The sequence below is a fragment of the Notolepis coatsorum genome (assembly GCF_963971535.1).
Source record: "Notolepis coatsorum genome assembly, chromosome: 17".
Lineage (NCBI taxonomy): Eukaryota > Metazoa > Chordata > Actinopteri > Aulopiformes > Paralepididae > Notolepis > Notolepis coatsorum.
In genome coordinates, this window is record NC_140181.1 from 45,033,637 (window position 1) to 45,047,779 (window position 14,143).

Here is a 14,143-nt window from a genome sequence, read left to right on the forward strand (position 1 = left end):
TATGAGCGGGATCGGTAACTTGCGCAGATGTGCATATTTCTCCATCAGCTTGGCGACGGGGTATGTGTACCGCGACAGTCCTATTTCTTGGCTGGTGAAAGCGTCTGTAATCTGGTACCGTCGCTCAGGCTGGCCGCTTGCTGCGATAGAGAATGAGACATTCTCGCCCTTTATCGTCTTCAAATCTCGTCTTATTGTCCGAATTGTCATTTGGGTTTCGCTTCCCCGCAGCCCTAGCTGGGCCGCAGCGGAGGCGAGCAGAAGGGTCTTCTCTGACCCGTCATCGAGGACGGCGTAAGTGTCCAGGACTTTATTCTGGTAGCTTAGTGTCACACGCACTACTTTTAGGAGTACTCGGGCTCCACTGCTGCTGGCGGGATCGATGTACATGACGCTCGCTTTGCGGCTGGATGGTGCGGGTGAAGGGCGCCGTCTGTTACTGTCGTGAAGTATGTCCAGATGGGCTCCATCGCACTTGGTGCACCTTTTCTTTAAGCGGCATTCGGCTGCCATGTGTGAGCGCGCACAGCGAAAACAGCGCTTGTTGGACTTTATCCATTGACTTGCTTCCTCCGCGTTCAGCTTGGGGAAGGAGTCACATTGCGCTAGCCAGTGTTCTTTCTCACAGTAGGGACACACTATCTTCCACTTCTCCGTCCGGGAGGGGGTGCTGTGGCTCCTACTGCTCGGTACTGACTCCGATTGGTGCATTACAGTCACCGATCTTCTTCCATCATGGAGTCGTCTGGCTCCTTCTCTGGAGCCAGGGGTGCTCCGTCCGAATGTCTCTAGCCGCAGGCTGCTGACTTCTCTCGCCAGGAAGTCTGCTAGGTCAAGGAGGTTCGGTTCGGGGCCATTCGGGTCTCTGTGGTCCCTCTGCCGCCTAAAGCGCTCCTGACGAGCGGGCGGCAGCTTCTCCAGAATCCTTTCCACATTTGAGTTGGCGTAAAGTTCATGCCTCCCTTTCTCTCTTTGCGCTCCCAACATCCCTACCAGGGACTGCACTCTGATGGACAGGTCGTCCAGTGCTCGATTGTCTATGGCGGGTGGTAAGCGGTCAATGTGTCGGATCTCCTGGATCACGTAGTCCCAGATGCGCCCATACCTCTGGTCCAATGCTACCAGTGCTGCTGTGTATGGGGTTGGGGAAGATGCATATGCGAGCGCTATATTATGAGCGCGGGGTACCTTTAAGTGCTTCAGTAGGATGGCGTATTTGTGGCGTTCATCCAATACATCCACCAACATGGTCTCCAGACACATGCGGAGTTCTGTATACTGGGCCCGGTTCTCTTGGGTGAAGTCGGGTACCATAGGCGTGCCAATGTATGATGCTGACTGTGGATACATCGGCGAGCGTTGGGGGAGAGGCCTCCTAGGCGAGTCTCCTCCCGCTCCTTGGTATGGGCTGGTACCGGCAGTGTACCATGGCCCGCTTGTCCAGGTGCTGTTCCTCGGTGCGGGTCGTGCGTCGTGCTCACCCGTGTATAGAGTCGGGGGTCTGTAGCGCAGCTCCGCGGGAGTATAGCCTGGGCTGTACCGGACCTCCTGGTCCGGTAGAGTACTGTGCTGTCGTCGGGCGTGGTTCTCCTCCTCTTCCTCTTCGTCTTCAGTTAGGTCATCCAGTGCTTGTAGTCTCTGGTTTAGCCTCTCCACAGGATATGCTGCTCCTTCCCGGTTGCTAGGTCTCACTTGGACCGGTGGGGGGAGGTGGTCTGTGGGGGGTATAGACCTCGTCTGTTGGTCAAGTTCAGGGTTGTTTACTCGGCTAGGGGATGCCGCCCTGGAGGTGTGTCTAGACGAGTTCCTGGAGCCTCTGGCGGAGGGAGAGGGTGTTGTCCGTCTGATCAGCTGTTCTATTAGTTGCGCTTGCTGTCTGTCGCGCTCTGCGTCCCGTAGAGCACCAGCAGCTGCTCGCTGGCTGTCTGCTCGGTCTCGGGCCACATTCTCTTCTCTCTGAATGCGTCTTAGTTCTAGACGTATATGCTCTTGTTCGCTCCGCTGCTGGATCTGCAGTCGGTCGCGTTCAGCAGCGGCGTTCAGGCTGATGAGGAAGGCCTGCTGTAGGGTCCTCTCTGCCTCGCTGGGAGAAGGCGGTTGTATAGGGGGGCCTTCCCTCGGGGTACTCCTTGCGGAGCCTTGGAGCTCTATCTCCACGGTGCTCTCCCCGTCTTCTTCCGTGCCGAGTTCTCTCTCGGTAGCGTTGTATTCCTCCCGGGACTCATCGGGGACTACTTCTTCAGTACTGGCGGGGTGTGAAGTCATGTCTGGTTCCCACTGGTCCCCACCGTGAACTTGGTCAGTTACATTAGAGCCCGTAGGGGCCTCTATGGTCGGGGTAGTCTGGGCGTTGGGGTTAGACATACTTTTACTTTCTAGTTTTACCGCGTTTACTGTTAGTAGAAGACTAGGTTGTTGACTGACAGCGTAAGCCTCTAAGTACTGAGGGAGCCGTCGTTCGCGCTGCGGGCGTTGGTTAGGAGGATCGTTTCGTGGAGTGTTCATCATAGGCCATTTCAATATTAATAACACTATATTAATATTACACTAATTACCATCCGGCTCGAAGGACCAATTGTAACTGAGGGGTACAATTCCCTGACTGTATTACTAGATATGATACTTACTACCACTACCTTTGTACTTAATATTCGGCCACCCAGTACACGGCATAAATATATTATGATGAACACTGTCACGTAGATGAAACGGATCCAACACAAATGTACGAATTAGAAATAGGTCTTTATTTCTACACAGCGATGGTGTGTAGAGCAAGCACTTAATCAAATCAATCACATTTATGAATGGAATTAGTATGCACTTTTATGGCAAGAGTATTCGTCGGTATATCGATAGAGAATGTCCAATCTCTGAAGGCGCAGGTGGTACATATACGACCTGGAATAGTTTAAGGAATAACAGCAATGATACTTAATGATTATATACTGGACACACTAGGGGGGGTTAATCCGGTCGCTTGTAAGCCGACAGGAGTAGGAGGGGGGGGGGGGTAGAATCCGGCTGCCTCATCCGGCCAAGGGTATCCCAGGTGAACCCACTGTAGTGCCGTTCAATGCGCCGGCGATCCTTGGACCACAGATGAAAGCAGGTGGACTCTCTGTGAGCCGGCGTCATCCGGTCCACGGAGGAGAGACGTGAAGCGACCTCGTCTTGCAGAGCGTCTCCTCACCTTGCGTCCTCTCCAGGGGGGGGGGGGGGGGGTTCCAACACACGGCAGTGTCGGGGGTCTTTATCCATGGAATAATCAAAGTATACAAAGCATAATCCGTGCCGGGGAAGGCGGGCTGTCGTCGGTAGAATAATCCGGTATACAGGTCCACTCGCTCGTCGGCTCTGGGGCTCCTCGGGTGCAGCTTCACGTGGGGTCAACCACCCTGGATAAGCAGCCAGTTCTCTGCCCGAAACGATGGGGTACTGACTACGGTAGTATTCTCACCGCACGAAGCACTATATATTAACAGACTATTATTAGCTTAATAGACTACGTCCAACTCGACGATATAGTGCCAAATATGACTATTCAAATATTAATATACACGATGTCTCAATACCGATGGTAGGCGAACTTGGCCTTACTCCCACACGTGGCGTCGCGGGGAGGCTTTACGTCTGTGACTCTATTGGAGGGTAAGAAACTGGACTGAAAAGGAAGTCCTACTTTAGTAGCGCAGTATATATACGCACTATGAACAAATAGTCCCATTAGTGGTGCGGTAGCCAGATTCCTACGCGGAACTAGGACTTGTTCGTACATGTGGAGCGGTACGTTTGAACTGGGTCTGAGGGGTATGGCAGCCTGGCACCAAGGTCTCGACCAATAGTAGAATGGAGACTATTATGGGATGTTCAGTAGGCTAGAATGGATATTCAATGCATATTGTACAAGGAATATACAAGGGATATCAGGGAATATTAGAGAATATACAAATACAATTAAATATATATATATAAATAAATATATATATTCGGTTTAATCTGGCCCTTCACAACAGTAAGGATATATTAAACTACAAAGCCTTGCACATCATTTACTGCTCACTTATACTTACTTACATATCTTACTGTGTGGAAGTATGGGGGTCGACATTTAAAAATACAGTAAATCCAATAGTCTTACTGCAAAAGCCATTGTTTATAAAGTCTCATATTATGAAATTTAATGATTTGGTTTATTATAAAACTATGCAAATAATGTACAGGGCTAAAGCAAAGTTACTCCCAGACGGGGTGCAAAGGTTTTTTTCAATACATGAAAGAAAATATAATTTGAGAGATATTTGTAAATGTACTGTTCAAAAAGCTAAGAAAGGGATTAAAAGGAGGTGTATTTATATTATTGGGGTTAACTTGTGGAACAATGCTGATATACAGTTAAGAATGAGTCATTTTTTTTTTTTATTATATATATATATTGATCTTTTTCCCCCTCCATTTTCCTCCGATTTTCTCCCATCCCAATGTTAGTCGTATGCCAATTCCCAATCCCCTTCCTGGTCGCTGCGCACTTACCCCCCACAGTCAGATCATCTGGGAGAGTGGAGGCTATCACGTGCTTCCTCCGACACACGTCCAGCCAATCAACCGCTTCTTTTCACCTGGCAGCGCGGATCCTCCCTGAGAGGGCGTAGCGTGTGGAAGGATCACACTATCCCACTCAGGTCCTATCCGCACTTAGCAGGCGCCCCGACCGAACTGTAGGAGTCGCTGTTTACAACGACCCGGACCCACCCCGCCAGCTTCTCCCACCCTCTAATACAGCCAATTGTATTAGTGTGAACGGCCAGCCAAGCTGGTGACAACCCCGGAGCTGTGAGCTGGATTCGAACAGGCGAATCCAGCTCACAGCTCCGGGGTTGGTGACGAAGAACGCAATCTCCGCTACGCCACCTAACCGCCTCGCTTTTGGTTTTAAAAAAAATGGTTTGTAAAGCTATTTTTGAAAACTACAAGGGTGAATAATACTGTTTTTTTTTGTGCTATTTTCTTTTAGAATACTGTTTTGGAGTCTTAATTGTTGTTAAGAATATAGGACAGGCATATATAAGCATTATGCTTCAGTCTGTACCTTTTCAGTCACTGTAAAATCAAATATTGTTAAATGATGGTGTATATTGTATTGTGTGAGATGATGACTGAATAAACTACTACTACTAGCTTTCAGACGAGTCCCTCTCCCCAGGTGAACAGCTGGCCCACAGAGAGGAGGAGTGAGGAAGGCAGAGCTAGGGACAGGCTGGCCTGCAGCGCAGAGTAGAGATGGTGGTCAACGGTGTTGGTCAGGCAGCGCTCAGTTTGCACTGTAACCGTCTGTAGTTTGGTAGTGAAAGGGTTGACCTTCTGTAGTGTTGTTGTGAAAGGGTTAACCCGTTGTTGTGTGGCAGTGAAAGGGTTAACCGTCTGTATTGTCATAGTGAAAGGGTTAACCCTTTGGTAGTGTGGTAGTGAAAGGGTTAACACGTGATGTGATGTTTCCATCCACGCAAACCGGGACATTAGGTCCTCTTTTCAGTATGAGGTTCCTGCATTTCTGATTGGTTGTTCCTGTGTGCCTGCCCTGCCAGGTGAGTGGTCTGGAGATGAGGAAGTGGATGGATGAGCTGTTCCCCATCATCATGGACATGCTGCAGGATTCGTCCTCATTGGCCAAGAGACAGGTATGCCAAGACGAATGATTGGCCGGTTCATCTGTTTCCAGTGTTTTCTCCATTCTTTCCAACACCTTTCAAATGTACCTTACTTCATAACTGGTGTTGACATTTTCTCCCGTTTTGAGTAATGAGACGTTTTTCTATAGGTGATGATTAAAGATTTGTAAACTAGAAACAAAGATGATATGCACACCCCCATTCTAGCAGCCGGCACCGAAGAAAATGGTACATAGGGCGAGACATGTTTATGTGGTTCAATGTGTCTCTTGCTTCCCTGTCCCGCCAACAGGTGGCGCTGTGGACACTGGGCCAGCAGGTAGCCAGCACGGGCTATGTGGTGGAGCCCTACCGCAAGTACCCCTCCCTCCTGGAGGTACTGCTCAACTTCCTGAAGACGGAACAGAACCAGGGCATCAGGAGAGAGGTGCAGTATGGTTCCCCCCTCAGTACAGTACTATTAGTCTGATACCAGGCTCAAATCTGCATCAGAGAATCTCCCCATTACTAACATCTGATACCAAGAAACATGTAACATGCTACAAATCAAAGCCAAGTGACATGATTTGCTGCATTTTTAATGCATGTTAGATCTATCGAATGGAGAAAAATGTATTATATCTCAATATCTTTTGCCCAGTGACTATACTGTTCAGTAAAACCGATGATCTAGGTCTACTCTATACTGTTCAGTAAAACTGATGGTCTAAGTTTACACTGTTCATTAACACTTTCAGCGCCCACCAGGGGGTGCACGATTTAGTGCTTGAATGCCCAGCATCCACTTCAATGTTAGCGTTAATAACGCCTAATCTATGTTTTAAATTATGGCTATGTGTCTAATCTGCCCGTCGCTTATCAATGACTCATTTTCCAGTCAACATTGTCGAAGCGGATTGTTTTTTTATCGGTTCATTTCCGTTTTATAGCATTTTGAAAAGCCCTCGTTTTCAAGGAAAATAAAAAAGATTCCGTGATAAACGCCCTGTACTGGAATATTCTAGAACGTTGTAATTTTTCGGCCTATTTATGAATCGTTTTCAAATAAACGCTAGATTATCGATAGTATATGTGTACGTATGCACGCTGGTGCCGCGAGCTGAAAATCGATTCTCTTAGTTCCTGATCGCTCGCACAGCCACACAGCCACACACACACATAGGGGAAAAGCTTATATCTCCGTGAAAACGGGTCTGATTATCCTAAGACTGGTAAAAATGGATTCCTTACCTGAGATCAGATGTTATCCAAAAAGTTCATTCCAATTCCTGATCGCCATTCCAAAAATCGATCGCTTTTATTGATCCAACGCTACATACTGTAAACACATATTCCACGCTGTTCTGATGGTCCACAATGAATCCGATCGGCTCGGGGTACATGCCTGAGAAGTAAAATGTGGATTCCGGATTTTTCTTTTCTCATCCATTTTCATTGAGTCCATTCCAAAAGGGTGCATTACCATCTGGGAGACGATAGGGGGCGTTTTTTTCACATCTGAGCTCCTGATGGGGCTGGTTTACCAACGGGAGACTCCGTTGATGAAATATGAATTCAGAGCGCTAATAAAAAAGTCACACGCTAATTGTCGTGGTGGGCATTCAGGGGGCGGGCTGATAACACGTGTTATCAAGTGGTGGGCTCTCAAAGTGTTAAAAGTGATGGTCTAGTCCAGACCTGGGCAATTACGGCCCACGGGCCACTTCCGGCCCTTTGGGTGTCCGTGTCCGGCCTGCGGAATTTTTTTACAATGGGAGATAATGAATATTGAGCAGAATTAAGTTCAAGTTATCATTGGTTCGGCCCTCCAACACAGTTCAGGTTTCTCATGTGGCCCCTTGTAAAAGTTAATTGCCCACCCCTGGCTCTAGTCTATACTGATCAGTAAAACTGATGGATCGCTTAGATACTGTGTTGTCCGATTACTGAAAGTCTCTAATCTTAAAGTCCAAATCCGTTCTTACCCAGGTTTGTTGAATGATGAATCCCACCTGTTCTTAAACTCAAATGCACGTTCACGCTCAATTCATTTGTATACAGACACGCTCCGGCTGCTCCTTATAAGGCGGATGAGGCGTGTGCAAAACAGCTTGAGATGTTCGGTATTGCATGCTGATCCATTCAACAGGAAGCGATTTGCGAGTTGCAACTGATCTCAAAATTAGATTAGATTCAAATGTATTGTTATTATACAGCACAAGTACAATACACCATCCAACCAGAGTGGATAAATGCTCCAGAAATAAATACATATAAATAAATGGTTTAGCGAGGCAGCCTTAGAGCACGTCCGAGCGCACACACACACATGTCTCACGACTCACTGCATGTGTATTCCTGTGGGTCGCCCATCGCATGTGTGTGTGTGTGTGTTAATCTGATGACAAAAAAAGACTTATACGTATTGTATATGTGCGAAATGAATCATTCCAGCAATGTATGCTTTGTCAATACTGAACGACTGCAGCGTGTGTTGTGTCTGAGTTGATGCTCCAGAGTATTGCATACATCTCAATCTGACGGTTAAGCAGCCACTCATCTGGCTCTGCAAATAGATCTAGACGATAATGCGTTCCTTGCGTACGGCCTGGACGGCCAGAGCATCGAACTGTTCTAACAGCAATATATAATCCATTTCAGAATTCATGCAATAAGTTATAATAATAATAATAATAATAATAATAATAATAATAATAATAATAATAATAATAATAATAATAATAATAATAATAATTGAAAAGTTCTGGGACTTTAAAATCGTATTTGGGGGCAATTGACCAATGGTCGTTTTCTTTTCTTTTTTTATCTGGGTAAGAGTTTGTAATCTGGGTAAGAGTGCTCTCGACCACTCATAGAATTAGGTCTTGCCTAAGAGAAAAGCAAAAATAAGAAAACATTGCTGAATCCCAGGTAAGAACAAAATAAGAAGAAATGCTAGTTAAGAACTAAATCTGTTCTTATATCGCTTCGTGAATGAGGCCCAATGAGCTTTTAAAGTGGAATGCAGCCGAATTTCGACATTGAAATATATACTTTTACTTACCGTTGAAGTAAAACGGTACACTATAATGATAGTGTACCGTTAACTATAACTACGGTGCACTATAATGATAAGCAGTAAGTTTCGACCCGACTCCGGAGGCATCCTGGGTCAGGTCTCCTGGGATGTTAGTTTGGAAACGCCCTCTCTGACACTGCAATGGGAGGTTAGAATCCAAGATGGGATTTGAGTGCAAACTGAGAGCTTATCTGAATGATCCCGGGAAATATGTCTTACCTGTATTGCAAAAGAAGATGGATTAGTGTCCAGATGATGATCCACCTATATTGTCTGTTTTTGTGGTTATTTCACTGCTGCAACATACCTGGGGCTGACGCATGCCCAGTGGTTGAAAATTGGCGGCATTCCCCTTTTTAAAAGGAATATCCTCCCTTAATTAGTATTGACATACCTGTTATTTCCATAATATTTTACAGCAAACATTTTTTTTACTATGAATTAAGTCTCTCCTTAAGCTAAAGAGCATGTCAAGTGATAAACCGAGAGATGAATCTTGGAGCTACTCCATAGACCGTGAATAATGGAACATATGACACCATGACAGCACTCATGGTGCTTTTACTGGGGTATGAGAACATTGTCTGATTCAAAGCTGTAAGCCCTATACCGTATTTCAATAAAACTCATTTGGATGTAATATCTCAAATGGAAATTATTTGAGGCCACAAAGTCGGTCACTACTTCAACTCCAAAAAAGTGTCACTTAACCCTTTCACTGCCGCACTACCAAACAGTTAACCCTTTCACGGCGACAACACCCAGAAGGTTAACCCTTTCACTGCCACACAACAGCCGGTTAACCCGACCGTCGGTTGTGTGATAGTCGTGTGGCAGTGAAAGGGTTAGTTAATGACATCACAAATATGATGCTCTGATTTCCAGCTTAGGCAGACTGTTGCCTGTATTTGTAGACATTGACTTAATTGTCTGAGATCATTGGAATAGCACAATGTAAATTCTGTCTTTGGATTCTCCCTTTTAATGGCGTTTACAGACCTAGGGGTTATGTACTTTACTCAACACAAGGGTAAACAAGCTAGCTACAAACAAAGAAAGTAATTGTAGCTGCAACCAATTAGTGGCCCCCTCCAACAATATGAGCAGTGTATCCCTGTGGCCCCCAACACCAAGCAGCTGTTCCTGCATCGATTGCCCTGTTAGCCTAGGTAGTTGTTGTTCAATTATAAAAAGGTTTAAATAATGCATAATACTAAAGTTGTTCATATAGTATGTATTATAGAGACATCATACTATCACTTTCCCCCCTAGTTATTCAAAGTGTTTGTATAGTTATATGCCCATTATGTCTATTCCACTGTGTGTGTGTGTGTGTGTGTGTGTGTGTGTCTGTGTGTCTCCACCAGGCCATCCGTGTGCTGGGCCTGCTGGGAGCTCTGGACCCCTACAAGCACAAAGTCAATATAGGCATGATCGACCAATCACGAGACGCCTCTGCTGTCAGCCTCTCTGAGTCCAAGTCCAGCCAGGACTCTGGTAGGCCACACACACACACACACGCACACGCACATGCACACGCACACACACACACACGGTAGCCTCTCACTGGGTTATGAATAGCTACTGTGGAAAAAAAGTTTGGTGGCAGACATGTGGAGTGTGGACTCGCACACACAAATACCTTTTTTATAGTAGAACATTTTAAAGTCAGTCTGTGAGCTGAATTTCTGAATCTGGTCGAAGTAAAACCAACCTATTACCATTTCAGAGTTTGGCTTAATAATGCCTTAATGACTTGGCTATATTAACCTTCATATATCTACAGTCAAGCCAAAACAGAATTTAGAAAAGGCCTTGCGCCCTGAATAAAAATAATTATAAATCCAGAAACCGTGCCTTGTTTTTTATGCGAGCTTACTGGAGAAGTGGCGGTCGTCCAGTATCTGACAGGTTGCTGGAAGGAGAGAGAAGGAGAGAGCTATTGCCACAGGCTGTTGGTCTCTCTCTCTGTTGGTCGAGTGGAGATACTTCATTCATGGTGTCCGTTTGGGGGGGATTGAGACGCCTATGATTCAAATCTGTCTAGCTTTTTTCTCTTCTTTTGCCAAACCTGGAGGGCGGACCTACAATAGCGAATGTCCCTGACTGACTTATTGTTGAAACACACAAGCGTGAGTGCCGTCGCCTGCTGAGCTGCAGGAGGCATCAGACCACAACAGAGCCACACAAACTCACTACAACTGCACATGCTGTATAACAGCGTATCACATGAACAAAATACCAACTTCGGTTGTGGCAAAACAAACGTTCATTTGTCGCATAGGTATAGTGCATTTCTGCCTTTTGTTAAGGCTACACTGCATATATATTGACACACTATTATAGTGGCAGATTATTAGAGTGATTATCCTGTTCTACAGGATCCCCCACAAATAAAATGCTGGGTGCAACACAGTTTATAATACATGTATCTTTTTTAACAAATATATGTCCCTACTGGCATGTATCCATGTCTGGCTAACTAGGCTTGGCTTAGTCTGACTCAAGGGATATAGACTGTGGGTATAAGCATTGGCCATTGGCAGACTATTTCAGTCTGACTTCTCCTCCCCTTCCCGTTATCTGCAACACTATTATGCAAGGCACCGTCGCTGCATCCTGGGCATAGTGCCGCCCAGGATGATTGTGATTGGTTTAAAGAAATACAAACAAAAGCGTTTTCTCCCCTACAGCGTAATGATAATAGGTTCAGCCAGACCTCTCCGGTGCTGTCACAGTGCTAAAGTAGTGCGGAGAGAGAGGTATGGCTACGATAAACTAGGCTTGTCTTAACTAGGCTTGCTTAGGCTTGTTTTATTGACAAGGCTGATGATTTAACAAGTCAATATCTGAGCAATGACATCATCGGGGTCATTAGGACTCACCGCACGCAGCCAGTACGCTGACGGAGAAACGTCCTCCATTCCTTTTCATCTCGTATCTAGTTATGTCCTCATACTCCGGTCATAAATCACTCATCTTTTTCACATGTGGACAGGTGGGGATGGGACCCCTGAGACATATTCATATCCATGGCAGTGTCCAAAAGGAAAGGAAAACACTCTCAAAGTTTGCATTGCATCATCGCTAGGTTACACATCTGATAGTACTCTTGTCAGGACCTCTTGACCTCTTGACCGCCTGCCGCAATCACAATTCAACCCCTGAAGCTGAGCTGGATGGTAGCACTGAAATACCATTGTCCCTTGTTGACCTTATGTAACTACACACCAGGGTGAGTAATGGCCACCAGCCACTAGTCAGATGGTTAGTTTTTCTACTCTACTTGTCTCAGGACTGGTTAGTTTGTCTTCTCTACTTATTTCATGGCTGGTTAGTTTGTCTACTCTACTTGACAGGCAGGTGAACGATCACACGATTCTCTATTCTAAACCTCAGTTTGGCTGGTAGAAGAATGATGTCTGGTAAATGTATGAATTCCCTGAAGTCATGTGTGGCGGGAGGATGACCTTTACTTGGATGGTGTGAGTTGTTGATACACGGAATGTATGGAGATCTAGAACAGGTCTCCCAGTTCTCCCAAGAGGAGTTGTAGTTAACTGTTGAATGAATAACATTGAGATCCCACTGTCCTTCACTGACCTTGTAAAATAGACCTTATGTAAGCTTTATTTTTATTTTTTTTGGTAACTTTATTTAACAGATTGCAGAATGGGTACAATACAGTGTGGCTCAATACACACAATTGTTAAGGGGATGCAGACCAGAGAAAGACGTTTGTCTTGTTTACATCAGGGTCCCCCATTTTCAATTCATAGTGACATTTATGACATACACAACATACATGACTTCATGACATTTATGACATAGGGACATACATGACATACAGGTATATAGTACTGTTACATTTGTGACATATACGATATGCAAATATACAGTACTGTTACCCAGAGATCCTAACAGAAAATATATACATATGATGGGGAGGATACTGTACATTAGGAGAGGGTGGGTGGGTGGGAGAAAATATATACATACGGTGGGGAGGAGATTGTCCATTAGGAGGGGGTCGTGGGTGGGGGGGGGGTTGGACATTTACGGTGGCCAGTTTCGAATTGTAGCCTCCCGTAGGTGCTCTTTGAGAGCGGTTTTTAATGTGGGTGGGGATTCACATTTTTTACGGCTGTGGGTAGTGCGTTCCACATTGTTGTGGCATAATTGCGAAACGTGTTTAGTCCCTTGTTTGTGCCGAATTTGGGTTGCACATGATTTGTGGAACTCCCTCTGGTGTTGTGGGCATGGTATTCACTGACCTTTGGGAAGTATTTTGACATGTACATGGGTACCTGAGTGGTGTAGTGTATATTGTAGACCAGGCCCATTGCAAGTTGCTGTACTGACAAAGCCAGGGGTGTCAAACTCATTTTCACAGAGGGCCACATCAGCATTATGGTTGCCCTCAAAGGGCCAAAGACCGTATAAATGTTAATGTAATGTAAAATAAATGTCAGTCAAGAGGGGCAGAACTAACAACTGTGAGCTGCAAAGAACACGTGGGACAGATGTAGCAGATGTTACAAAAACAAATGGCTGCACACAACCTTGCAGAGGCCATACATCCAACTAATGGAAGATAGTTTAATTAACTTTAATTAACAGATTGCAGAATGGGTACAGTACAGTACAGCTCGATACACACAATTGTTAGGGGGATGCAGACCAGAGAAAGACTTTCGACTTGTTTACATTAGGGGTGGGACAATACATCGATCCAGATCGATATATCGATCTATTATCAATAATCAAATAGGATCGATGCAACGTAAAAAGATCGATTCATATTGCGATACTCTTATTTTGAAGCGACGGCGACATCATCGCCCCGCGCCCAGTGTTGTGAAACTCCGTTTAACATCAACAGCACACAGCAGTAGCGTCTAGAGCGTCACTAGAGCAAGACTAGTGTGCCTATTCTGTGACCCAAAACATGTCCCTGCTGTTTTATTCTGCAACAAGTCCAATGCATCTAACCTGCTTTGCAATCCTCGCCACTCCATTATGCCCACGTCGCGTTAAAGATCGAAGATAACGTTATGTTAGCCTAAGCTAACAAGCTAACCCAGAGCCATAGGCAGAGAGAAGTGGGGATTGGGAAGGAGGGTGCATTCTCGGGATAGCCCCACTAACAGGATCTGGCCGGTACTGCACCTTAATACAGCTCTGACAGTGAATAGGATATTAATATCGAAAAAAAAAAAAAACGAACCAAAAACAGTGAACAGGAGGTCTATTTGTATTAAAAACAATATTGTTTTTCATTTAAATGTCTGGAAGAGCTCAAAAATAAAAATGTCAAATGATATTTCCATTGCCTTTTTTTTTTTTGATTTAAATGTTACTGATTGTGTTAAATGGGCATATAATATCGTCTCATATCGATCGCAGGCACCTGAAT

The 14,143-nt window shown here is 45.3% G+C and overlaps 1 protein-coding gene across 3 annotated transcripts in view; it reads left to right on the forward strand.

Annotated features, from left to right (window-relative positions):
- Positions 1-14,143, forward strand: part of mtor (mechanistic target of rapamycin kinase) — a 368,371-nt gene that overhangs the window by 52,265 nt on the left and 301,963 nt on the right. For all 3 annotated transcript variants that reach the window (XM_084334134.1, XM_084334136.1, XM_084334135.1), the window contains exons 16-18: positions 5,586-5,678; positions 5,962-6,096; positions 10,095-10,224. In XM_084334134.1, coding sequence (XP_084190260.1) covers positions 5,586-5,678; positions 5,962-6,096; positions 10,095-10,224 — 358 coding nt within the window. The remainder of the gene's footprint in view (positions 1-5,585; positions 5,679-5,961; positions 6,097-10,094; positions 10,225-14,143) is intronic.